Source organism: Brienomyrus brachyistius, chromosome 9, assembly GCF_023856365.1.
Source record: "Brienomyrus brachyistius isolate T26 chromosome 9, BBRACH_0.4, whole genome shotgun sequence".
NCBI lineage: Eukaryota > Metazoa > Chordata > Actinopteri > Osteoglossiformes > Mormyridae > Brienomyrus > Brienomyrus brachyistius.
In genome coordinates, this window is record NC_064541.1 from 10,921,290 (window position 1) to 10,948,173 (window position 26,884).

The 26,884-nt window shown below is 45.9% G+C and overlaps 1 protein-coding gene across 2 annotated transcripts; it reads right to left on the reverse strand.

Annotated features, from left to right (window-relative positions):
* kdf1a (keratinocyte differentiation factor 1a) lies at positions 1-25,500 on the reverse strand. Of its 2 annotated transcripts, XR_007399732.1 has the most exons (8): positions 25,145-25,496; positions 16,699-17,798; positions 15,934-16,008; positions 11,083-13,988; positions 3,185-3,320; positions 2,774-2,827; positions 2,035-2,133; positions 1-1,666 (listed from the first exon to the last, which is right to left on the reverse strand). XR_007399732.1 is itself a non-coding variant. In XM_049025880.1 (5 exons), exons 2-5 carry the CDS (start codon positions 17,777-17,779, stop codon positions 1,653-1,655), a joined length of 1,269 nt encoding a protein of 422 aa, XP_048881837.1. In that variant the 5' UTR covers positions 17,780-17,798; positions 25,145-25,500; the 3' UTR covers positions 1-1,652. The 2 variants fall into 2 exon arrangements, 1 of the variants encoding a protein (XP_048881837.1); XM_049025880.1 differs by lacking the exons at positions 2,774-2,827; positions 3,185-3,320; positions 11,083-13,988 and having other exon boundaries at positions 25,145-25,500.
* Between the last annotated feature and the right edge of the window lie 1,384 nt (positions 25,501-26,884).

The following is a 26,884-nucleotide window of genomic DNA, read 5'->3' on the forward strand; positions in this document are numbered from 1 at the left end:
TGTCTGTTTTGGATGATTTGTATCAGTTTATTTGGATTCGATGAGTGACATTTTCCCAGATTGTACGCATACTAATGCGCCGAGAGAGGATTTATTCAGATTTTTAAAATGTCACATTTTCCACAAAATAAACAATTTATTTGGGATTTTTTTTGTGACACCTATTTCTGGCACATAAAAAATGCAAGAAACTGCTGTACCATCCAAGAATCTGTCTGACAGCTACATCCACGTAATGCAGTTTCAAATCACTGTTTATTCGGTTTGTTAACTATTTATGCAGATGTGACAAATAGTGTCAAATTACACCAGAAGGCAAACCGTGCAAACCAGTAAACTGGCCAGGAACTCATTCACGTAACAGAGTTAAAGTATTCTTATTGTTAATCTGATCGTTGGTAACAAGGTTATACCTATGGAAGTTGTAGCGGTGAGATTTTTTTTTGGACAGGTGATAAATATTTACCCCGAGACCCTTGTTATACTCTGGTTCTTGGGCCTGTTGCATGATGGGATACGCATGACAGAAGCCAGGGAAAAAACACTGCAAAGGTTGTGGGTCAATTATGCAATTATGTAAACCAACTCTCTATTCTGAGATGCTTTAACGCTGGGCACGTCCCAGAAACTCCCTTTAGTCATTAGAAATATGTGTAGATTTAGAGATATACTCTGACTGTAATGTGAAACGTCAGGCGGCTTCCATCAGGTGATCTGGTCATGAGTGTTAACCTAGTCCAACCAGTACATCTGGTTTTTAATAGATCGTTTCCAGTCACCCTTTACACACTGACGCGGAACAGACGTCTATATGCGTTTGCACTTCATACACTTTTGGTAAGAAGGCAGGCAGGCAGGCAAGACAAAAGATACTGAATAATACCGACCTAACAGACAACAAATGAAACACGCACTGTAGCAGAGTCAGGACTCGCATGGGATGGGTCACATTAAGGTGGAGTTAGCAGACAAGAGGTCGCTCCCATTCTACAAAGGAGTAGCTAATCACTATATGATGTGAAGCATTATCCAGTCTAAATAAACTGATGTAAAAACCTTTAAACTGTTAAATACCATTTTAAACACTATTTAATTGCGATTTTGATAAATGTTTTTACATTGAACGCATTCATTCATTCATTCATTCTTTCCTTGTTTGTCTATGAGAGGATCAGCTGATCTGTTGTGGTAAGTCCCTGAATTCAGAGTGGTGTGAAATAGGATGGAAAACTTCCCAGCAGTAGCAGTTTGGCCAGTTTCTGAATCTGCTTTGCTGTCTTCTGAAAAGAGGACAATTGTCTTTAAAGCGGGAAGAACCTGGTCTCAAAGGAAGATCCATCCTGAAGCGAGGAATTCCACACCTGGATCAAAGAGTCAGCAGCTGATGGATGGGCGGTTAGCGTTAGTGGGCATTAGAGTGAATGGGGGGGGGCGCTGTGTACCAAGCACACAGCTGCCATGTCCCTTCAGCGCTAACCGGCCGCCGATGTCAGAGGGCCGCCGATGTCAGAGGGCCGCAAGTCGCTCAGGTCGAAGCCCCCCGCAGGTCACGGAACTCTTTGAGCTGCTGCACGGATGAGGGGTCCACATCCACCAGGCCGGCGGAGAGGATAGTGGCCATCACCTTGAGGTCATTGTCAGTGACGTCCTTGTTAAATATGCGTGGCTGGGGAGGCACATGGATAATTTCAGGGATGCTTAAAGGACATGTCTTACAGAATTATAAACATGTAATAAATGTCTATAGAAAGCAGCTATGGGTTTAGATTATGTATGAGCATTTGTAATAATTTTGTATTTCATTTTCCCAAAAAAGAAACAAACAAATACGATTAGATACCACTGCCTTGTGTCTTTGGATGAAACATTTTCAATTTTTCCGATTCTTACATAGATTTAACCTGTAACCCTATAATTGTCAGCTTCTTGTTCTTTGTGAAAGTGGGGAGCTGTTAAAAATCCCCTACGGGGTTGTGGGAGTACTGTGTGGTTCCGCGTGGGCTGAAGGGCGCCCCACACCAGTTTTTCCATCACCTTTTTCCACTTGAGGATCTGGGCCACCTTGCTTCGGGGCTGCTGGTGCTGCTGGTGTTGCTGGTGCTCCCGGCCTCTCTGTGCTGGCCCCTTCCAGCCCTGGAACATAACATGGCTGTTAGCATTTTGAGCAGCGCCCCAGGGGATCCAGCCTGCATTAATGTTTATTCACCCATTTCTAGCTCGCAGGGATGCCAGCAGGGATTTACAGTAAGAAGAGCTTAGCTTGCCTACTGCCCCCCCCCCTTCCCAAGTGACTCCTTCTGCTGATAGTTAGTCAGTTGATGCTGGAACAGAAAAATACATTCAAGTAGTGTGCCGAAGAGCCACTAGCAGTTTTTTTTTTAATTCATTCATTTACTTAGTTATGTTTCAATTCAAAATCTATTCTACCTGCTAAATCACAAAATGGGGCTGCCAAGCATATATATTTATATAGATTTTAGTGATGACACTGGAGTAGCTGCTAGGGACGTACTTGGGAGGTAGTTGCAGTGACCCACAATGACATGACTCATTAGATATTAATAAAGGTGACTGTGCTTCTACTTCACACACATCACTCCATCTCTCACTAAGGATTCACAGCGCAAGTTGTACAGTCTCAGCTTTCAAGGTTTTTTTTTTTTTTTTAACTCAGACTAGCACCTGTGACACACACCAATTTCACTGTACTATCAGTAATTTTCAAGTACCGCAAGCAGTCCCCAAATTCCCCTGAAAACAGGACATAACTCACCTCCTTTATATCCTTGGAAATGAACACAATGACAAACATGAGGCCGATGACGATCTGTCGGAAATTCAAAGCAAGACAGAGTGAATTCGGTTCCTGTGGGAATAGCTTTGCTTGATGGTAATAAGCCGTCTATCGACGTGTAAGCGACCCAGATCGGAGCCCCATCAACCAAAATCAGACGGTGTACAGGTTTGTTCTATGCGGAGACTGAACTGAGCAGAGTGTCCCAAGCCAAGAACGGCAGCTGGTAGGAGGAGGACCAGCCACAGACAGAGTTGCGGGATCGAGACAAAGGGGCTCAAACTCTCACGAGTCACCACAAGCCAAATAGCTTAACAAAAACCACCCAGGTGTATGAAGTGTAGCAGTACAAGCTTGTAAGCATGAGTGGAGAATAAGAGGATATCATACCCCCAAGAGATCCAGCATTGTGCTGCCTGTGTCTCTTCGCCTCTGTGTTCTTTGTACAGATGATTTAACTTTGCCTCTGAGCTCGCCTTGCTGAGGTCTTCACTGTGACTCTGGAATGCCCTTTCTGAGGGCTTGACTACCACAAACAGAACTTTGAGTCAGTGTCCGGTGTTCTGCAGGAACCAGACTGGCTGGTTTGGTAACATTTCCCTGCAGAGTTAGACAACTGTAGTATCACATACCATCTCAGAAACAAAAACAAATCACTCGTGTGTTTGGGTGCGCCAAAGAAATTTCTTAGTAGCAGGTGACACAAGTGTTTAGACCCAGATGTTCTGTAGGTTGAACAAATGGAGACATACTGTGAAGCCTGATACATTTTGGAGTTATGACATAATTCATAACTGGAGAGCAGATTGGCTTAGAAGATAGCACTGATTTGGTGACTCTTTATGCTCAACTGGTTAGTTGAAACAAAATTTTGGTCTGGATTTGTATTTACTGGACCTGAACTTTCCACATCTGTCATCAGGACATTTTACTTTAAAAAAAAAACTACCAACAACATTTTTGTCTCAGTATAATAGGAGAATTTTCAGCCCCTTCTTTGTTAATAGATCTGGTTATTACTGTGGCTGCATACCTTTCTACATATTACAATACGCACAATATTCTTAAAACATTTCTAGCCCCACTAGTGATTAAGAAATGCAATCCTTGGTGACAATGAGCTTCCACCCTTAAAAAAACCTCTATTGTAAATGAAAGGTGTGCACTATTTACGATTCATATAATAGGACAAAGCCCAACTAAGACACGCAGAGGGAAGATGCCCGTCGATGGGTTACCAGGTGATTTCTGATGAAAGGGAGCCTGACACGGGTTTGTCGGCATCGCGCTGGTGATCTGGTCAGATTGTCCTCCGGGCCTCAGATAAGGGGTTTGCCAGATACAGCCGGGAAGAAGGAGGCTTCTCATTGGAGAACAGCGAGCCGGCATGACGGTGACAGTGACGCAGCTTTGAGGTCTCGCGTCTCGCATGAAGAAATGCGAGTGTGGCCACTTCGCAGGAAAAGGAGGAGGATTTTCTGAGCCACTCGCTGCTTTATCTCACCTGGTGTTGTAATGTTACTCCAGATTCTCCCATGATCCAAAGATATGCAGTTAGACTAACTGGCGTCTCTATGTGTCCTGTAATGGACTAAGTATCCTATCCCAGGTGTGCACCAGCGGTGTGTCTTGTGGAAAAAATTAAGAGAACAGCACAATTTTCTGTTTCACTCATTTCTCAATTTCTGGGTGTGCATCTGTGAATAAAAAAAAATAAATAAATAAATAATATATATATATATATATATATATATATATATATATATATATATATATATATATATATATATATATATTATATTTATATTTGCAAACTGCATCTTCGTTCCCTTCCCTGCTTCCCATTAATGAAGGGCTCCTTCCTTGCTTTATGGGACTTCAGTCCTGCTTCTGGGAGCCTGACACGAACTGTCCTAGCAGTGCACCTCACACCTGCACGGAATGTTTCCATTTCCTTTTGAAGGTCACTTGATGTCATCCTACGATTTATGAAAAAAACTGTCAGATAGGTTGATGGTCATCACTGGCATTAGAAAGTCACTTCCGCCCTTTACCTGGCTGGTTTCTGGTCGTTCCCATTGTCTCTTGCTTCACCTTGTGCAGCTGTCTTAGAAATTTTGAGCCTGGAAGCAACCAGTCATGTAGTCTTCTGCCAATTAAACCAGGATTTGAAAAATATATAAAGATGGCTCTCAGTTTGTATATGGTGCATGCATATGTATTAAAGACAAGGTAGTCTGTCGTAAAATGAATGGTTCTAAGGGGGTCTAGCTATGCATGTACTAGTCCTCGGGGGACTTGGGGTGTGTGTCAATAAGCTTACTTGACTGTTCTTGTGTACCCATTTGATATTATCTTTTATTACGGGAGTACAGTTCAAAAACCCAGAAGCAGGAGTATGGAGGACGGTGAGAATCCCCAGGTGTCGTTCTTGCCTAGCACCAACTATGAAGGCTGCATCAGTTGCATCCTTAGCAATGACATCAATCCCATGATTCATTGCATCCCAAGTTCTTGGCAGGCAAGTTACCGAGTCTGCTCTTGCTAAGAACACGTGCTATTTTGCTGCTTGGTTTGGGAAGGGATGGTGAATTTTTTTTCTGTCCGTTAGCCCAGGATCTGATCTCCCTGAACTGCCTTGCAGATGCAGCGGGTCAAACAAACGATGACCTGCGTGGGCTGTGCCTCTGATGATTCTGCCAACCTTCTTCTTCAGTGGACTAGCATAAACAGGGTCCAGGTTTGGGTGGTTTGCTGGGCAGCCTTCACCACGCAGTGACGCTCCTTACACTCCGCACCTGTTTCGCAGGCTAACTGCACCATCAAGCCATAAGAGAGGATACTTCCGGTCAAGAAAAGAAGTTGACCAGGAGCCGCTGTGATATACAGCCTTTCATGGGCTCTTCCCACCAGATAATTGGTGGTAGGAAATCATGTGAGATCCTCTAAGGAGATTTCCTTTATCTTTGCAGGTATTAGGACCAGATTGTTATTACAGCACCATTCAGCCAGGTATGCTATCTCTGTCTTGGAGGCTGCCTTATCCTCATCGTATTTCAACTACTGGTGCGTCAGCGACATATTTCACTGTGTTGTTTGATGGGAGCATGTGGGTACAGTCATGGGTGAGAAGGCTGAAGAGCACTGGGCTCAGCGCACTGCGCTGCGGGGAACCTGTGTTCAGGATGAGCTGTGCATTCCAGTTCTGGCACTCTGTGGTGCATTTGTGGGAAAAATCCCATCAGGAACAGAGAGCGGCATCCAGGCCCGAACATCTCAGTGTCCAATTTGTGGGGAATGATGATGGTAAATGCAGAACTGAAGACTACAAATAACATCCTCATGTATGTGATCGTTCCAAGTTGGATTAAGCTGTATGAAGTGCAATGAGCTCCATCTGTGGGCAGGTTTACTCAATAGACAAGCTGGTGTTTGTCCAGATCTAAGGGGATGATGGATATGATGTGTCAGAGCACCAGACTCTGGAGGAATATAAAAGTTCGTCCAATATTTGCCTAAAGACACCTTGACTAAAGCCAAACCTTTTGACTCATAAGTCAAAAGTGGAGTTATTTGGAAGATATGGGTCTGGTCATATCTGACGTAAAGCTGACACAACTTTCCACACAAAGAGCATCACGCTCACAGTCAATCATGGTGGAGGCAGCGTGATGGTGTGGGGATGCCTGGCTGCTTCAGGGTCTGAGTAACTTATCACAATTGATGGAAGCATGAATTCTGCTGTGTAGCAGGAAGTAATGAAGGGCAATGTCATCAGCCAATGATCTGAAGCTCAGATGCAATTGGCTTATGCAGCAGGACAACAATCCAAAGCACCTGAACAGCAAGGCCAAGGTTTGTAGGTTTTGGAGTCAAAGTCGAGTCAAGTCAAGTACAAAGAGGCTTTATTGTCGCAACAACCATATTCAGTATGTGGTGTACAGCAATGCGAAATAACATTTCCCCGACCACGGTCCTACATATAGAGTCAACCCTTCCGCATAGTGACTTTTCCAATCACGAGGTCGGCATAAGAAATTAATTAGGAATTTTCTGGGACTTCTTGGAAGTTTTGACAAAGCCTCAGATGACGCATGAAGGCCGGCAGAGGACACAAAAAGTTTAGTTATTTGTAAACGTACAAAATATATGTATAGTGCTGGTTTGCAGAATGCCAGTGGTCCTTTCGGCAGCCGTTCAAGTGGTATCTCACAGTGATCTCGCAGTGATCTCGCATGTTCACTTCGCTCACCAAAGAGACCAAGGGAGCCAAAAAATGTCTTCATATGGCAGAGGGTCTGTACCCCTAACCCCCCAGAAGCGGAAGGGTGGAATGTGTATAGGTGCAGGGTGGGGGGGCGGGGCATCAACACCATTGACACTGATGGACAATGATAGAGCACCAGAGTGATACATAAGAATAATAAAGTAATAAAAAAAAAAATACAGGAAACTGTGAATAATGGTGCAATGGTGGTTAGTGCATAGTTCAGATCTGTGGCGTGGGGGGGCAGCAAAGAGTCCTTCAAATCCCATGTTGTGGTGGGATCTGAAATTGGCCGTTTGCAGCCCAAAACCTTCCCAGGGGGTTGAATTAAAATGACTCTGTAAAGGAGACTGGATCAAACTCCCTGCACAGCCATGCCAAAGACCGATCTCCTGTTACCAGAAGCATTTCATTGCCATTGTTGTTACTAAAGGTGGTACAACCAAGTATTTTTTTTGGGGGGGGGGGGGGGGCAGGATGCTTTTTCACATTTGTGATGTTCCCTTAAATAAATTAAACGATCATTTAAAACTTATGTATTATGTGGTTTCATCGGGCCATTTCTGAACAGCTTTTTAAATCTGGTCATGCAGATCCATGGCTAGTAGGATGGAGTCGGGGGCAGGGAGATGTGATCTGAGAGTCGTTAGTCTGCACACGACTTCGCCTTGGCTTCACTTACCATCCCAGCCTCCGGAAATATCCAGAACATTCCCCGGAGTGGGATTTGCTGTCCTCTTTTATAAGGCAATAATACCGACTGAGATGATCCATAGCATGCAGCCTTTAAAAATATAAACATTGTTGACTATTCAGGCTGAAGCTTCAGGACTCTTAAACCATGGAAGAGTCTGTCAACAATGCAAGACACGCAGCCTTGATCTCATCATTTAGACTGAAGATCTTTTCTTTTTAACTGGCCCTAAATAACACTGTGGGTTCCCTGCACGGCAGACTTATTCATGCCTGCCGCATCTTGCCATCAGTTCCCGTTACACTATAATCACCAATCTCTTCTCTTCTCACTGATCTTTCAGGTTCATCAGCAATGCCTGAGGTGCAATGCAGGGCAATTGGAGTTCAAAAAGAAACACAACATGCCCCTTATCTCAGTCATCTATAAAATGCTTTTTCTGTGGAAAAGAATATATGCATAACAGGCTACGACATGCACAAGCTTTTTGTCATTGTTCCTCTCCTCCATCATCTATAGTTTCATTTCCATACAACTTTCATTTTTGTTTGACATTAACCAATGTTACGATTGCCCATCCGGTTCTCGTTTATATTTTAACATTAGTTAAAGCTCTGAATATCAAGAAGATCCATCTATCTTCCAATTGTATATCCCAGGGTCACAGGGGACAAGGCTGAGGTACATCCTGCACGGCATGATATGAGGAAGAGTATGTATCGAGCTCAGTCATCGCGCAGGTTTACGTTTGTCTTACATAGTTCTGTTTGCGGTCAGTCACCTTCCTCATTGATCATCATGTTAGCAGCAGTGGGATTGACAGAATCACATGGTGGGTTTTGTTTACAGAGTGATTTTTATCTGTATATGTAATTGGTAATTCAATTACAAATGAAATTAGCCAAATATAATGGTGAGATTATGGAGCCAGATAATTGGAGCCATTAATGGAGCTCTACTTTTTGGGATGTTTAGTTCAGCGTGGTGTCTCCCAATGTGATCTGGCAACCCCGTCCCCCCCCCCCCCCCAGGTCACACATCCCGACTCGTGGAGACGCTCCAACTTCGTTAGAACTCATTTTCACTAAATCTCGCTACATCACACTCCAACTTGGAAATGGCTTCTAAATATAGTCATTTAGAGAAGTAAATTGATTTACTGACCATACTGAGGAACATGAGAAGAAATTATATGCCAAACAGTGGATGAATATAACATACAGCCAACCCCGAGGACCAGTAACAGAATGGATTTTAGGGTCTCATTCCGGTTGTGAGCTGGGGAGAGACACTTTAGCCGACAGGAGTACTGTGCCAGGAGCCAAACAGAATTCACCATCCTGTCATAAAATATAATGCAGAGAACATACCGGAAGGGCCAGAGGGGGCGGCAAGGGACTGGAAGAAGAAACGAGAGAAGCTGAAGTACCTGAAACTCAGAGTGAATATTCTGGATCCAGAGTAGGACACATCGGCATCGTTAATGGCTGAAGAAGTCAGAGATGAGGTGAGTTATGGGTAGCAGGTAGCGTGACAGTTAAAGGCAGAGACTCTCCCCAAGTACGCTGGCTGAAATCCAGGAGCATCCTGATGCTCACAGATCATCTGTAGACACGGATGGAACTGTGCTTTTGGACAAAAATGTCCGCTAGGCAAGACGACTGGAAAATAATGAAATTATGGACAGGATCAGACCTGGAAATGTGCGTTGGTAGTCTGAGCATCGCTCTCAGTGATGCAACAGACGAAGACGTCACAGGTCACCACGAAAAGGTGCCATGATGGTTAGGGCGGAACCTTATGTCTGCAAAATTTAAGCTGCTTTATAAACGTATACAGTGTGAGGAAATTAAGCCTAAAATGTATTAATCCAGCTCTGTATTAATCTGTGTGGTAGTGTGGAAGTTACGATTTAGGATGGACAAGGAATCAAAATCATGTTACAATTTTTTTATTGAATTCTCGTGAACGAGGAACTTCCCCCCCCTCTCACAAAGCCACTATCCTTTATACATATCAGGGGTGTGTTGTTATGCAAGAACCGTAACTCACGTCACTCATTTTCTCAATTCTCTTCTTCTCTAAAGGCTTTTGTTTCCAGCGCTGATATGACGTTTATGTAATTGTTATAAAAATTGAATTGCAAAAAAAAATATTCTAAATGTCTAATATTCTACCATGGTAGTGAACGTAGAAAAATCCAGCCTGTCAAAAAAATTAATTAATTTTAAAAAAATTATACGCGCAGTTGTTCGGTGAGGAAATGGCGCCACCTGCTGGACCTACCAGTTATTGCGTGCTGAATGATTCTGCTCATTAGTTGTCCGCGAAAATTATGACTGTTAATAAATCTTATCATCTACAGATGTCCTTTTTGCTTAAAAAACAAAAAACTCATTAATTACGATAGGTTTTATACAAACAGTCTACATTGCCAATATCAAGTGACTGCACTGGTATCCTAAAATAAGTACTAGACAAAATTAGCAGTGTTCTTGTACCACAACAGCGCAAACGAAGGTTGTTCCTGTATTTTGATCTCTAGTTAACTGGCCTCCTTCCAAATATAACATTTAATGCAAAATGTACATAAAAGAAGGACGGGAACTCCCAGTCCTTGGAAAGCAGCCGGTTTGCATTTACTTATTCTACGAGGAGAAAAAAAAATAAACAAATAAAAGTTGAACACCAGTCAAACGGCATTTACTAGATATTCACGGCTAGATAAACGTACTCATAAACGTGAGTCAGGAGCGTCATACAAAATGCATACGATTGTTATATCGCTTTGGACAAAAAGCCAAACATTAATTCAGGACTTATCGATAAGCTAGAGACCAACCCTGTATCCCAGCACAGGGATAACCCGTGTGATTCCCTAACTTACCAACTGTGACTGTATCATCTTCTTGCATTTTATTTTTCGAGAATGACACCGCCAGTGTTATTGTAAAGGACTCAGCTGAAGACTGTCACTCTGTGATCCATATACGAACAGTGTACATAATACGTAGCTCACACGTTTAGGTTAAATTCAAAGCTTTTAAAAGAATTTTGGGTCGTTTATTCTGTAGTACAGCATTCCTGCCATGCATCAAAAATATGTCGGTGAGAATCTAAACAATAGGGGGTGGATTTTGCTCATTGTAAATAAGCCACAAATCAGTGCATCTGCTGTTTTATCACGTGTATCGAACACATATGGCAAAGTAATAAACGACATTTATACAAAAGGTTGTTTGCATGCTCTCCACGCCCCCATGTGGTAGTAATGCGAATTTACAGGCATGCAACATTTTTTAAATCTAGGTTCATAACAATACCGACCTTAATGCAGATCTCAGGACAGGTAGAGCTGCATATTTTCGCCAAGGATCTGCTGCTGCAGATCGCCTGTGAAGTCTGATGGCTGTCAAACCACCACACCTGGTATTATTCAGTCATTCAGACCTAATAAGACAAGATGTCCTAACAAGCGCTGTCAGTCAGTCACATGGCTAATTATACGCAGTCTGAACTCAACAACACCCGCACTCACAGGTAGAAATGCAAACCACTCCCCCCATTATTCAACTGCTCAACAGGCATTTTCAAAATTAAAGCGAAATGCCCCATAACAAAAGCACTATTTCAATTATCCATCCATCACTGTAACTGCTAAATCCCGACCAGGGTCACGGGGACAGGAGCCTATCCCGGGAACAACGGGCGCAGGCGGGAACCAACCCTGGGTGGGCACCAGCACACCGCAGGGCACACGCACAAAAATACGTGGCCAACTTAGAGTCACCGATTAACCTACCGTGTAGTTTTTGGACTGTGGGAGGAAACCAGAGCCGCCAGCAGAAACCCACGCATTAAATGAGAAGATGCAAACGATACACGGAAAAGTCCCCAGGAATCGAACCCAGGACCTTCTCACTGGGAGGTAGCAGCACCACTGCACCACCTATCCTACACACCATCGTCAATATCATAATAATAATAACATATGTGACTATATATATATAACTCAGTAAAACTTGGATTTCTTTTTTTCGAGAAAAAAACTGCTAAAAACTCTTTTACGGAAAGCTAAATGTGATAAAACGATGCCAGATCTGCAATGGTCCCAGGTAACTCATGCATGACACAGACATGCCCGGACAATGAACCGCACTGAAACTCGCCACAGCTCCATCTGGCACCAGCCCAGCCGCCTCCGTCTTTAGCGCCGTTCACACACACGCGGGGATTACCGGACATCAGAAAGCCGAAAGACGACGGCGCCATCGGCGAAGGAGACAATGTGGAATCCTTTTGTCTCACTACAGTGCCCGTCCCCGTACGTGATTGTTGTACTTCACCGATCATCAGCGGCTCACTCAGAACCTTCCGGCGACAGCCATATCCCAGAATCCCCGGCTGCACTGCCCAGGAGACCCCGTGCCCCAGCGGCAGTCACACAGTACGTGGTGGTGTCGAGATCTGCCGTTAGCGGGCCTACCATCTCTCCACGACGGGCACCAGCGTAACAAAAGAACAGGCGTCTCATCCCGTATCACATTGCAGGAAAGCAGCCGAGCGGGTTTTGCAGCCCCCTGGCAAAAAAAGGGGGGGGGGGTTGAATGTGGAGAGGCAGACCAAGTGTGAGAGATCGAGGTCTTGATCGCGCAGCCTGGGGGCGTGGATCGGAACGCTGGAGAGCAGGAGACACAGACCGTTTGGCGGTAGAGTCAAGTGCCACATCGCCATTACAAGGCTTAAGATCAAACATAACCACTGGACCTTGGATCAGTAAATTGGAACTTGTAACATTTTAATTATTTATTTGGGAGAGATGGGAGGTGAGTTGGAGGTTATTTAGCTGAAAACCAGTTTCCCTCCAGTGAATCTCAGCCCACCTGAACAAACATTTAATTATGAAGGGGGTCACATTCAGCTAAGCACACACACTGGCTTACCTCACAAAGGTCACCTGTAGGCCAGCAAATTTGCCAGCAGAATCCCCTCGTTCACTTAATTGGGGTGTGTTTGTTTTCAGTAGATTTCAACCATCTAAAGGGCTTGATAAAGTGTGTGCTGTGCGTGCAGGGAGGAGAACGCTTAAGAGTGAAGGTTTGTGAGCAAGGAGCTGAATGCGAGAATGCGTTACATTCTCTGCGTGTGAGTGTGTGTGCGAGTGTGTGTGTCTACATGCATGTCAGGACAGAGAACTACAGTCCACAGCAGTTCTTGGGAAACCAGCCACAATAAAATTAGGGCACGGGGGGGGGGGGGGTTCATCTTGCATGTTAGTCACCTATCTTATCGTCTCGCCCACTGGCTTGTCATGGGGTTAAGCCAGGCAGTGACCCCCCCCCCCATTTCTACTTCTCATTCAGGCCACCCAGAAACACACGAAGGGTGACTTAACATCAACAATCGGAGGTGAGAGAGTGATCCAGAGAGACGCGGCCAGATGACAAGACAACACGAGGGTCAAATTAGTCGGTTTATTTTAAAGAAAAAAAAAATAAGAAAAATAAAAATGTTACTTTAAAAAGCAACCAATATTCCCAGAGAAAGAACTTTTCATCTTCCTTCTTCCACAGAAATACCAAAGCAGCCATGTAAGGATAAAAAAAACTAGGTAGTATGTATGTACACACGCACGCACACACATACACACACACACACACACACACACACACACACACACACACACACACACACACAGTCTACATGCCTGTTCATTATGGCAGGATAGCAGGCATCACAGTCTGCAGTGACATGGCCCAGTCAGCACATATGGACTCTCCTGGAAACATCTAACAGAACAGGTGCCACCTGCCCACGACAGACTGCTCCACCGTCCTCATTAAAAACCCTTGGCTTCCCATCATGCTTTGCGCAGTCTGCCGTGCCGATGCACTCCCAGGAAGATGCAATCATCTAATGCGGGGGGGGTGGGGGTGGGGGGGAGGGGTAGGGATTTGTCCTGCGGAGTCTGTTTTGTTAGGTTCAATGAGAGAAGGCGGGGGAGAAGACAAGGGTGGGCGGGTCCTTTCTTGAAAGCGGGCAGCACCACGCGGCGGGCCGCGAAAGTCAGAGTCATAAGGGACAACCAGGGACCCCAGAAGAGGCCTCAACGCGGGGGGGGGGGGGGGGGGGGCAGCCTCACGTCCGGTGTAAGCGCAGCAAGGGGGCTCCTGATGAGTCAGTCTCCATCTCCTGATGGTGAGGAGACACCAGTGGGGAAGTGGAGGATGCAGCTGTAGGGAGAAAACAAACCATCGGTACGGCAACCGGAGGCAGCATATGAGAGCAGATTCACACCGCAGCGGCCTCTACGTCCCCACGTCTTCCTCCAAACAGGCTCCACACAGACCCAACGCTCCATCCCCGGAGCTCGGCACTCCGCCGGCACCTTCGTTACGCGTCCGTGGGCATCCATGGGAAACATGAGCCTCCCGCCAGATCGGCGAAATCCCCGCACTGTCACCTCGGGCAGAACGTGTCGCGTTCCCAGGCATACGACACCGAGTGTTTCACGCAGGGCGCGCGGCAGAGTCACGTATCACGCAACGGCGGGAGTCGCGGTTTTGTAGGGGGGGGGGCATCATTAAGCCGCAGGGCGGGTACTTCCAGTCACACCTCTGATCTCGGATATCAGAGACAACCGGAGAGACTGAGCCTGGAATGTGAAGGGGAAAGCAGAGAGGATGCGACGATCTCCTCACAGGCCTGGGGGCCCATGCCAGGACCCCCACCCACATCTGCCACAATGGGCCATTGTCAAGTCCCTGTACCCCCCCCACAAACACCAGCTGAGATTCTCCAGTCTATACAGTTGTAATATGACCAAAATCACACACAAAACGGTTATGCTTAACAATACAACCGCACTTTAAACGGTTAAATAAGTCACTGGTGCAGCCTGTTTTACTCAATCCGTGCCTCTGAAGAGAAAATTTTGGAGAAGACGGGTGAGAACCTTCTCCGAAATCACACTCTGAAGTCTGCTGGTCCCCTGTGCATTTAGAGGACCACACCGCCTGGGAGGCACACAAAGGCAAGACCTTGGAGCACTTCCGAGAATTACTGAACCCTAATATCCACATCATCAATGAGTTTGTGGAAATGGCATGCACCATTTACTTATTTGGGGGGGGTTGAAAATTATTCATCTGCATGGATGTGGTCAGGGGACAGCTTTATCTGCCCCCAGCCCCAAAACGAGGACGATAGGATTAACAGGACATGCCACAAAACAATCAGAAGCAGTGAAGATTCATTCTGGCGACTTCCGTTCAATAGTCCGGCTCAAAACCTCAGCCGTGGTGTCATCCGGACCCCGCGGCTCGGTGCTCCTGCTGTGGTGGTCACTGGCTGGAACACTGGGAACTGGAAGCAGGTCCTCTCCACAGCCCTCAAAGCCTTGACCCAGAGGTCTTTGCTTTGTGTGTAGAATATCAGCATCTCTCGTCGGAGGCTGCCGTGTGGTCGCGTGACCAAACCGCCGTGTTTCAGAACACACTTCATCATGCCACCTTTCACACTCAAAGACCTGTTCTGTAGCTTCCCTGCCTAATGAGCAAAATCTGAGAAAACACCCCCTGGATGATTCTGCTATTGGATTCGCAGCCTTTTTAAAACTCCCATCCTTCAGGTCGTGTCAAGGACTCGTAGATCTTTTTTTAATAAACGTCCAAAAAGACGACATTGCATTTAGAGACACCAAATTCCTCTGGTAAGACGGGTGCTGACAATTTTGATTTATTTTGCACCCAGTATCACATTTTGCTGATGCTTGCTTGCATGCCCCAGAAAATTCAACCTATCAGCATGAATAGTCCAACCCTTTCTTTCTCAAAAACTGCATTTGTGCCAAATTCTGACTGCTTTAAAGTAAATGATTCCTCTTTTTCAGAAAAGTCGCAGAAATGTCATTACCGAAACACCCATTTATATTTCACTGCAGTGCGAGTAGAATATTCTAGAACAAGAACGACGAAAGCATAATGAACACGACTACTGTCACAAGGCAGGCAAAATGTTTGGACCCTGTTACTTCATTTCCTTCTGCTTAATCCCAGCCTTTGTGCTCAGAGAATGTGGGAAATGGCTGCAAGGTTGATATGAGCTGTGCTTTAATTATGACATCATGTGGCCCTAATCACGTGACAAATAGGTGATGCGCAGGCTGGGAAAACTCACCTCGCCCACTGTGTCTCAGCTTTCTGGCCAGTTCATCCGACTGCGTCTGTTCCGAGACTTTGACCTCCGGCTCCGCTAGACGTGAGAGAAAAGGACAGGAAGCTGACATCTTCCGCAAGACAACAGGCGGAATTTCGACTGCGGGAGCTGAAAGTGCATCTTAGGAAACGGGCGAGGCTGCTTTTCGGTAAATGACCAGATCCTACTCCGAATGGACAGCAAACCCAGGAGGTGACTGCAGCACAGTACGAAGCGCGAGACGTCAAAAGCATAAAGCAGAGAGAGAGTGGAATTATTTTCCAATAAATCCTACATTCTTTTCTTTCCCCCTCCTTTTACCAAAATTCTACCTGCAATTCAGGTAGAGAAAAACTACCTTTCATTTAGAAAGGTGACTGCTTACCTAAGCCAAGAAGTGACAGCTAATATAACCTTAAGGTCGTGCACTTATAACCTAAATACCTAGACGATTTTAGTTCAAGTCCTAGTCTGGTCCTTGTCTGTGCTGCTTGTGGGAACAGTCCTTAACCTAGACCCTCCATTGAAATATCCAGCTTACTTGTTTCAATAAAAAAATAAAAAACATCAGTCAGGTTTACATCCTATCTGATCATTTCACAAAAGTGAACCTATTTTTATATTAAATAAAACAATACTAAACTAATTTCTGTGCAATGCTTACATATAAACAAGTGAAAGAATGATTACAGAACATTAGGATGCAGACTAAATATAAACTTTTTTCTGAATGAAATTCCATCTTACTATCGTTGCTATTGAAGGTGTCCGTCATGGTATCGTGGCCACTATCAGAGATGGTTTTGTCCCGCCTCCCATTGACCCGTGACCACGCCTCCTGGGGGGCGGGGTCTCTGTCCCTGAGCACCTTGTTCTTGCGGGTGCTGATGCGAATGACACCCTGCACCAGCCGGCACTCAGCTTCCTTTTCCCGCAGGTTATAGTCCTGGGCGATGTTGTTGATGAGCTCGCTGATTTCGTTGGTCCGCCGGGAGAACGAGGAGTCTGAGGTGCACTGGGCCAGCTGCTCGATCTGGTGCATCTTATACAGCTCCAGAAGCTTCCGCTGAATCAGCGTGTCAATGTCCGTGCCGCTGTCACTGGGGTCGTCCAGGTACAGGTCCTCTCGGGAGTAGATGCTAGTGTCACTGATGGGCCGCGGGGTTTCGCCCTTAGGGGTGGTGCCAGGGGGTCGCGCCCGGCGCGAGGCACTCGGGCCATCTGGGTAGCGTACCTTCTGGCCGCCGATGCGCACGTCGTGGTACGTGAAGCTGTCAGAGCCGGGCAGCTTGACGGATTTGCAGGTGGGCTCCAGGGAGACCCCGCAGGTGGCGTTGCTGAGGGCCAGGCCGTTGGAGGTGAAGTTGCTTGCATACATCTCTGGGTCCCTCTTGCCAGAGGAGGAGGGGGCGGCACCGACTCCAGGATCGGGGTCAGTGGACGACTCGTCCGTGGCATGGCAGGGCTTCGGGGCGCCGTACAGGCCGCAGGTCAGCATGCAGCACACAAACGCCAGGCAGCCGCTCCAGCCACCCAGGGAGCCACAGGGCCCGCATGGAGGGGCCGGCACAGCCGAGTCCGCGGAGCCCGGCACGAAGCCCAGTGTCTCCGCCCCGCAGCCGTTAGCGGTCGGGGGGCGGCCCTTTTGCGAGTACCGGGGATTAGACGGCCTGGGGACCTCCACGCAGGGCTCACGCTGCGATTTCCGGGCGACTTTGCCATCCTTATAATACAAGGGTGGCTGGCGGTAGCCCACAGTTTCGGGACGGCTTACGTAGCGTGGATGGGGGCGGGGGTTGGGGGGACCCCGCGCACTGCGCCCAGGCATGGCTCAGCAGGTCCAGAACCTGAGGGACCAGAAAAAAGACAATAGCATCAGGGCTGGTCGACCCTCCAGGCTACAGTGTCCAAACCCCAGGTGCCAATCTGTGGTCAATATTCCACCCCTACATTCGTGCGTTCAGATTAATAATGTGGCTGCCTGTGGGTCCGTGAGGACCGGATTGGGAAACACTGATTTAAAAGGATGAAAACACATTTGTGTGTCACAGCGTTCCTTTAAAATCATCACTGGCACCATGGCATTAGGATCTGCTTGATGTTTTTCCACTGTGAACCCAAACATACTGGCAAGTCAAAGCTCTGCACTATACCAGGAATCCAAGCCAGAGAAGAATCGCCCAATCAGGCCCTATAAAAGCTACAGTGGACCTCCAGTAACCAGTGCAAAAACACACACACACACACACACACACACACACACACACACACACACACACACACATCCATTGATCTAAAGCACTTTATACAGCTGCTTTTACGTGATGTTTAAAGTCCAATGCTCACTGGTTAAAGGCAGCCATATTCTTAAAACAAAAATCAACAGAATCAACGTCGTCTTAGCAATGCAATGTCGTCTGAGCAGCGATCACCTTACCGGTCCCCCGTCCGTAAGGTCCCCGAGGTTCTGATCCCTCCTACTGTCCACAGTAACGCCGTGGGATTGGCCAGCCGGACTAATTATTATTCAGTTACCGACATGCTTTGCGGCACACCGTTGGCGTCTTTAAATATTGTACACTAATGTGTGTATTCACATACGTTTGTTAATAGTAAATACTGTAACCTTGTAATGTTTGCGTAACAAATGTGTTTCCTTAGCATGTAACCGCAAGGGTCATTTAAACAGTAGGCTTCCCAGTCTGCTGCTGCTAATATTAATATTGACAGTTCGTAAAGAGAGCAACTTCCATATTAAAATAGCAGTCATCTCCTTCATCAAGACGATTCACACACTCGCCACAATACAAGCCCTCTATATGTGCGTCTGCTGCATAGAAAGCATTCTGCACCTTCCAGGATTGCGGCGTGATGTAAAACAAACAAGGTGACAGCGTCATTTTAAGCATGTGACAGATTGTTCTTGCCGGCACGTTTGATTTCGTTTTGTCCGTACGTCATTTGAAGTTTCAGGCCACCTTAAGCCCAGAAGAGAGGCTGTCTGAGCTAATTCCCAGTGCCGTTTAGCACCAATGACAAGAACGGCAATAATCATACATTTCAACTCCGAAATGCGCCTGTATCTCCCAATAATATGCTTTGCAATATTTAGTGCGCGCATTTCCTGCCAGTACAACAGTGACAGACTATTTGAGAAAAAACCAGCAGCGCTGACAGGTGATGGACTATCCCAGCCAGGACAAACAGACCAGTTAACTGGGAGGAATCGTGCCACCCTACAGCTTATTACATGTCATAATGCAGTAAAAATGGACGTTTACAGAAAAATGAGGAGGAGATGGAAAAGAGGAGTGACACCTTCAACTGAATCTTGGAAACTATTTTGCACAAGTCATTTAAACTGGATCCTTCATCAAAATGGGGCGGTTCCAGATTTTTAAAAAATGAGGAAACTCAATCAATGCAGGCACTCTGTCGGTTAATCTGCGAGATGACTCAGAATTTTCTCCAAAATTCCCCGAGTGTTAACCGACCAAACCCTTCACTACAGGTGGGACAGCCCAGCGTCAGCAGAGACTGCTGAAATGACAGCAGTAATTCGTCACGCAATTGTACCTGCTTACTTCCTCAAAAACTGCTACCATCTGACACAGAAGGCACCCGACTTGCCACAGACATATGCGGGGGCGCACACGTGCGCACGCAGCAGTACGCCACGCTCCCCGCGACTGCATGCGAGCGCTGGGACTGGCTGATGCGGAGCCAAGGAAGTGAAGGAAACAGGAGCCGGCGGTGAGTCAGCTAACAGGTTAATCCAAACCGCTTTCCAGTTCTCAAACCAAACAAAACAGGTACAAGTCATGCCCGCTTTACCCCAGGCTGCTCACAAGTCAGCTTGCTGGGACCCAGAATCCAGAACGTAAAACGGAAGCCATCTTACCGGCTCACACATGCAGAATTATCCTACAGAAATCAGGACCCTGACACTGCTACTTCTATTTAACAAGCCTGGACTCCAGTCACAAAAACATGGAGAATCTCAGAGAACCTCCACCTTTGGCTCTAGTGGAGCCCCTCCCTCCAAGGACCCCCATAAGAGAACCACTGAATCCTGAAATCTCCACTGCTCTGGACTAACATGTGTACTCCGAGGGTAGAGGAACAGATGTGGTTTCTTCTCCCTCCACCACAATTAAATAGAAATTTAACCACAAAGAGCAAAAACATCCTATCCAGAACTCGAGTTCCTTACAGAAACACCTAAACACCAAGGTAAATACTTTTTTTTGTTAGAGCCAGACAATCAGTGCACATGGCAGAAGGTGGCTCTCGAAACCATTTACGTTGTTTTCTATTCAAAAGGCAAATTTCACACATCTCACAAAAATCAGGGCAAAATTCCCATCACCTAACATGTTGAGGCCACGACTGAAAGGTAACATTAGATAAAAGCGTAACACAAGCCAGGCTCCGAATGAGTCAGAGGCTGGGTCATTACTGTAACGCAACTGTCCAGCATGCGGTAAGATAAAAAGCAGCATGAAGATAAGCATCAAACAAAACACATCAAGTCACAGTTTTTAACCCCCACCCCCAGGAATTCCTTCAAGGCTGGGGGCCGCTTACAGAGTGTTTTAGAGGCTTCGGTAATGACTCATCAAACCTGCAAGATGACTGAGGAAACTTACACCTACAAACACTGCACATAGAACTTTTTGCATAATCATTACTGCCATGACCTTCAAGCAAATTTTTGCATTTTACAAAAATATAAACACATACAGAACATAAAATGAGCACTAGAATTCCATGCTATGTTACAAGATACATTTAAAAAAAGTTAATGGACAGTAAAGGGATAAAAACGATTTCATAAAAAGGGGTAGCAACTAGACAGCAAGATATCGGAAAAAAATTAACATCGCCATTTGAAATTTTGGCCATTTTTATGAAACAAAAAAGGAATCAGAATATACCAACATAAAACTATAGCCGAAAATATAATATTACCTACCAATAGATTAAAGCAGTACCGACATCTCGTTTTCGCCACGGAATCCAACATATTTTCATACAGCAGAAAACTAATGTTGTTCAGTGACCAGATCTTCACTTCTCTCCCTCTAATTTCTGTGAAATTTCTCACAAAAGCATGTCTGACCGATTCAAACAGCAAGCATGAAAATGATCGGGGATTCGCCCAGAAGTGCATGCAGTACCAGTGCAAAAGGAGCTGAGGGAAACATTAGCTAACCTTAATATGTACGTCGAAAACGTGGCATTATCCTGATAAAGAACATTCATTAAAACTGCAAAGCTTGTCAAGTTTTATTTCCTATAACAGAGTAAAAATGTTTCAGAGTAACTTCTCACCATAAACCACCTGACTATCACAGTTCGTGCAATTAACAACTGCATGTCCATAACAGAGAGAAGGCAGCCTGTCACTGGAATTATTGAGGTCAAAGGTGAACCGACCAGCATCAGAACACGGCACTGAGATACTTTGTTACATAATGCAATTAAAAATTAATAAAGATCAACGTATTCGCCACCCTGCCATTGTGATTTAATTGGTTACTTATAATCCGTCCTGTTCTGTAAAATCATGATGATAATCTTCAGGCAGAGAGCTGGATGCTGACTGGCTTCAACGTAAATCAAAGCCGTTCTTCATCATCCAGGTGACACTGATTTGCTTAATGGTGTCGAACCTCAAATGTTCCAAGCAAAGGCGGGAAAAATAGAATCACCCATCCAGCCTGTCCTAGGCAGCACAGGGCACATGGCTGGGTACTCCTTGGATGAAATGTCGGTCTATCACAGGGGACATGCGTGCACACACACAAACACACACACACTGGAAACCAGGGTACCCGGAGAAACTTACAGGCCATGGGGACAACACACACACTCCACCTGTTCTATTAACAGGCTAATTATTTTTTTAATTTAGTTAGTCATAGTCGAAAGACGCACATTTTAGGTGAACTGGCATATCATATTACCCATAGTGTGACAATGTTGCTATATACGTTAGAATTAGCAGGGATATGCAGACAAGGTGTGGTGCTCTACAGGCCGCGGCGGGGCGGCGCTGCTCTGCTCTACAGGCCGCGGCGGGGCGGCGCTGCTCTGCTCTACAGGCCGCGGCGGGGCGGCGCTGCTCTGCTCTACAGGCCGCGGCGGGGCGGCGCTGCTCTGCTCTACAGGCCGCGGCGGGGCGGCGCTGCTCTACAGGCCGCGGCGGGGCGGCGCTCTACAAGCATGGTGGTTTATGGAAGGTAATAGGAGCTCCAGACAAACCCAGTTACCAATAAGGGCCAATGCAGTGTCCTTCCGGACCAGCCAGTGACAGGATGTTTACTATGTGACCCCGCCCCCATGGTATACCTTACACCTTTAACACCTCATCTGTACTGGATATTGGGGGCATGTTCTCATAAACATCCAGTAGCTTCTTAAATACGATGGAAAGATGCCGTATTCTCCATTTGTACCATTAAATAGAATTTCTTACATTCTCACTCATTACTTCTTACCCTCCGTGAAACATGAGCCCTCCCACTGGTGAGTGTCTGGGGGACGGAGCGGAGGCTCAGTCATTTATCCAGCACCTCAGGAACAGGGTCTGGGGACAAGGAGCTTGGAGAAGAGCGACACGACGGCTTTGCCAGGCTCAGGATTTAAACCAGCAACCTCACACAGACCCTCAGAGCCCCCCCACCTCAGCATTGTTAACGCCCACCCACATGGACTGGCTAATCTGCTCTGTCCTGCCATTTTAATTTCTCCCATGTCCCATGTTGCTCCCACTTCTGTTCAGTCCCCATACAGCCTAAAAAGGGACCCCCCCCCCCCAATGTCAAAGACCCCACAGCCACCCTTACAAGTCTACCATCCCAACCAGAGCGATGCCCGCAGCATCCCAGCTTTTTATTCATGCCCCCCCACCCAACCCCACACACACACACACACACACACACACACACACACACACACAATTTCCCCCAGAACAGCGTTAATACACATCATACTGCTGCCCACCACAGCCCTACCCCAGCAAACACAAGGATCACATTAACGAAGATCATTAACACAAATATATACTCAATCCCAATCACCTATTTAATGCAACATAACATCAGTGGCTGAGTGAATCTCACACACTACTCCTCTATCATATTTAAGGGTTTTCAAGAATGACAAATACTACAGAAAAATAAACCAAAACTGAGACCCATTAATATTGCTGTCAAATCAATGCAAGCCAGATTTAGAATTTAGACTCTTTAAAAGTAAACAGGCTTACAAATGAAACAATAGCCTATATCACACACCCTCTTTGGTCTTTTTTTAACTGTGCATAATTGTCCTGCACTAATTCAGGATAAGTACCTGATCCAAAGGGCGGACATCGGGGATCCTCCTGAGACACGAGGCAGTCTGAGCAACGGGAGAAATCTTCCAGAAGGGATCCTGACGTCATCTAGCCAGTCCTTCTGATCACGGCTAAACCGCGCTGCAAGCCCAACTGCTTCCGTTTGACCGCAAATTACAAAGCACCCCCAACCCAAGAAACACGGCACGAGCCACCCGAGGTTTAAAAGGTCCTAGATCTCAGATCTCTCGTTTGTTCCAATTCATGCCCCCCACCTTGCCAATTCCGGTGGGTTTGTTTTGCACAGTACGGGAGAGTACCAGAGATGAAAAGCCTTCCGAAAACACAAATTCCCAGATGCCTTCTTTTAAAACTTTTTACAAATTTTAAATGATGCTTTTGTAAATATATATATATATATATATATATATATATATATATTAGTAAAAATAAAGCATTAACTTATTTGAGGGGGCAGCCTGTCGGAGAAAAGCAAAAATAGATAACAGTATTACCTGTGTTGCATAACAAACAGTACTTTGATTAGTATAATTTCAGCAATCAAATCGGGTCCAAAAGAACAAATGTTTTTTTTTTTTTTTTTTTTAATTAACCAACTAATTAGTCACCTGACGCTGAGGCTTTTGTTTCTCGCAATACGGACACCCTGATCGGTGAGTCATAGCGGCAGCCTGGCCGCGCTTTTGCAAGCAGGCCAATTCGTCTGCAAAGGCAGAAGTTCACGGTTCACGCCTGGCATTCCTACATGGATGCATAACGCACGGCGAAATCTAAACAAGCTAAATAAAGACCTTACACTTTCCTTTGGGTACTAATGTCCTATGAAACAATCAAAATAGAAATCCGCATTGGACATGTGTAGAAACCGGTACGCCCCTTACGGCCTAACCTATTATAATATAATAAGAATAATAACCATGTGCGGTGTTTTTCCATGTGTGATCATTATCCTAAAAATTAAAAGGTGTAAGTGCGGGTGTCAGAGACAAAGACAATTCAGTGTTTAGTCACAAAGCATCCTCGGGCTATGAGCGTTTAAGGCGTTTAATTAAAGACATTACAGCCCGTAGAGAGCAGGGAATAACCGGAGAACTTCTGCCGAAAAGGATATTTGATGCCTTGCACGCAGGCAGGGCTGAAGATCTGTTACAATCAGTATAGATTCTTTAATTGCGCATCTTTGGGACTCTTTTGCGGAGAAAAAGAAATTAGTTGTGGGTTTAGGATAAACTGGCTTTATCTAATAGGGCATCCAACTCTGCATATTACAGGACTGCAGTGCAAAGAGTGGTGTGGCAATCAAGTAACAGGCAAGGACGCGCACCTCGGACGGTGGCTCCCTCTTTAAAGTTATAAACCACAAATCAACGCTTTCAGCATAAAAGACAAATTCACTCTCAAAATATAGTAATTCGCGCATAATACTCTGCAGAAATTTCACTTCGCAAAATCGGGCTCGCACGGAGTATTTCATCATGGTTCATCATGGATCGAAGTGGTTTAACAGGTCGGGCGATAAAAGGGCCTTTGGAGAGCGATCAGCCGCACTGAGCAGCGTGTCCGTAAAAAAGCAGCTGCGAGCGGAGAAAACGCTCTATGAAAACGATTCCTGAGCCCAGACCGGTATGTGGATCGGGGTGTCCGAGCGACACACGCCAATTCCATCCTGCACATTCATTTAATCATTAATGTAATCATTTTAAGGGGAATCGCCGTCTTCCCACACCTTAAGGAAATCTTCGTCCATTCATTTGCAGGCCACTAATGGCTGTTCTGTAACGCAGAAGCGGACCGGAGCGCCGTCCCATACATTCCCCTTTTCTCACTTACCGCATACGAGGCGAACGCTGTCAGTCCCCGGATACCTTCCGTTCCCCTTCTCTTTCTTCCGGAAGTTTAACTTTTATTAATCTTTCCTAGACTCCTTCGCGGACTCCCTAACTTCTTCTTTCTCGGGTTGAGTTGGCGGCCCGAAGCGGCCGGTCTCCGCACTTCTCAGCGCAGTATTACCGCGGGTGAGGGGGTCCGCCGGGGGGCGGGGGGTCCGGCTCTAGGTCCGCTCGATCGATCGCTCGCTCGCTCGGGTTTTGTACTCCACGGCGTTTTTGTACTCCACCTTCTTGGGTATGTTACCTGCGGCAACAGGTAAATCCCGCACCCACTCATAGGTGAGGCGTGACGTCACAGTGCCTCTTTCTAAAAAAAAAAAAAAAAAGCCAATGCAACAAACCGATCTACAGGCTGATGCACGAAAATATGAAGTGCGTTAACAAAAAATTATAAACACTTTTCGTTTATTTCGCACAGTTTTCCCTCATTCAATCCCTTACAAAACACACATTTGCATTATTTTCCTCTTCGAAGAACGGATTCCCTTGCCTTCCAATGAAAACCTCTAGCATAACAACTGCTAAACACTCAGTATCAGTTGAGAGCAATCACTCCACACCGTTTACAGCAGCGTTGAGGGGGGGGTGCCTGGTATATTTATTGGACCAGAGTGCAGTCAATCCCAAAACATGAATTACTCTCCTGTGAAAACAGCATATTTAAACATTTGAAAAGGTATGATGTATATAGCAGCTTGTCATAAGAATATTAGTTACGACTTTTGTGATTGTGATAGTATTACTGTATCGATTTAACTTCAATTGTACTATCTTTACAGTAATTTGAATAGTAACTGTTGAGTTGTATGTATTCTTTAGTGGTAGAGATGGTTCAGGCAGGCAGCACTATTATACTGCACAAGACTTGAAAGTCACTTCATGGAAAAGAATGCAGTTTCCAGGAACTGACAGAGCAAGCTTTTCAACATCAGCAAGTGTAGCATGAAGCAGGTGTATAATGTACCTGCTGAGAGGAAGGTGAAGGAACTGCACCACCAATATGTCCAACTGCTTACCTCTTTACGCTTTTTTATTATTATTTTACACACTATGCACTGTAATTCTCATAAAAGCATAATGACACAACGAAGAGATGAAGCGCAGGCTTAGAGTCGGACCCCCAGAACAGTGCTTTAGATAACTGTCTGTATAAAGGACTTACATGATTCAATTCTAAACCCTGGAGGTGTGAGTTGGCTGTACCAGTTACTATGCCACCATAGCACCAAATGTGGGAGCGTCTTTTCATGTGAACTGAATTTAAGGGGAAATGGACAAGACAGAGAAGATCACTTGGTCATCAGGCATGGACTGGCCACCTAATAAATCCTTTGTTTGCCATTTGCACAAGTACATTGGAATTCTTTTCTTGCCTCATCTTGTTCTCCATAGCCTGGGGGTCACAGCACGGAGTCATCCAGCATGCAGCCCCCCTGGAGCTAAGCGTTAAGGGCCTTGCTCAAGGGCCCACAGACATGTGCCTGTTGTGCTGCCAGGGCTTGAACCAGCAACCTTTAAATCACAGACATGGAGGCGTAGCCCACTGACCCACCCACCACCCCATCTGGTTTCCTGGGCATTTTCTTGCTAGGCTGAACAGTTTGTGCCCCCCCCCCCCCCCCACTTCGCTGCTCGGCCCAATTTTCAATCCTGATGCAGCTCTTCTGGTCATCAAAGTTAC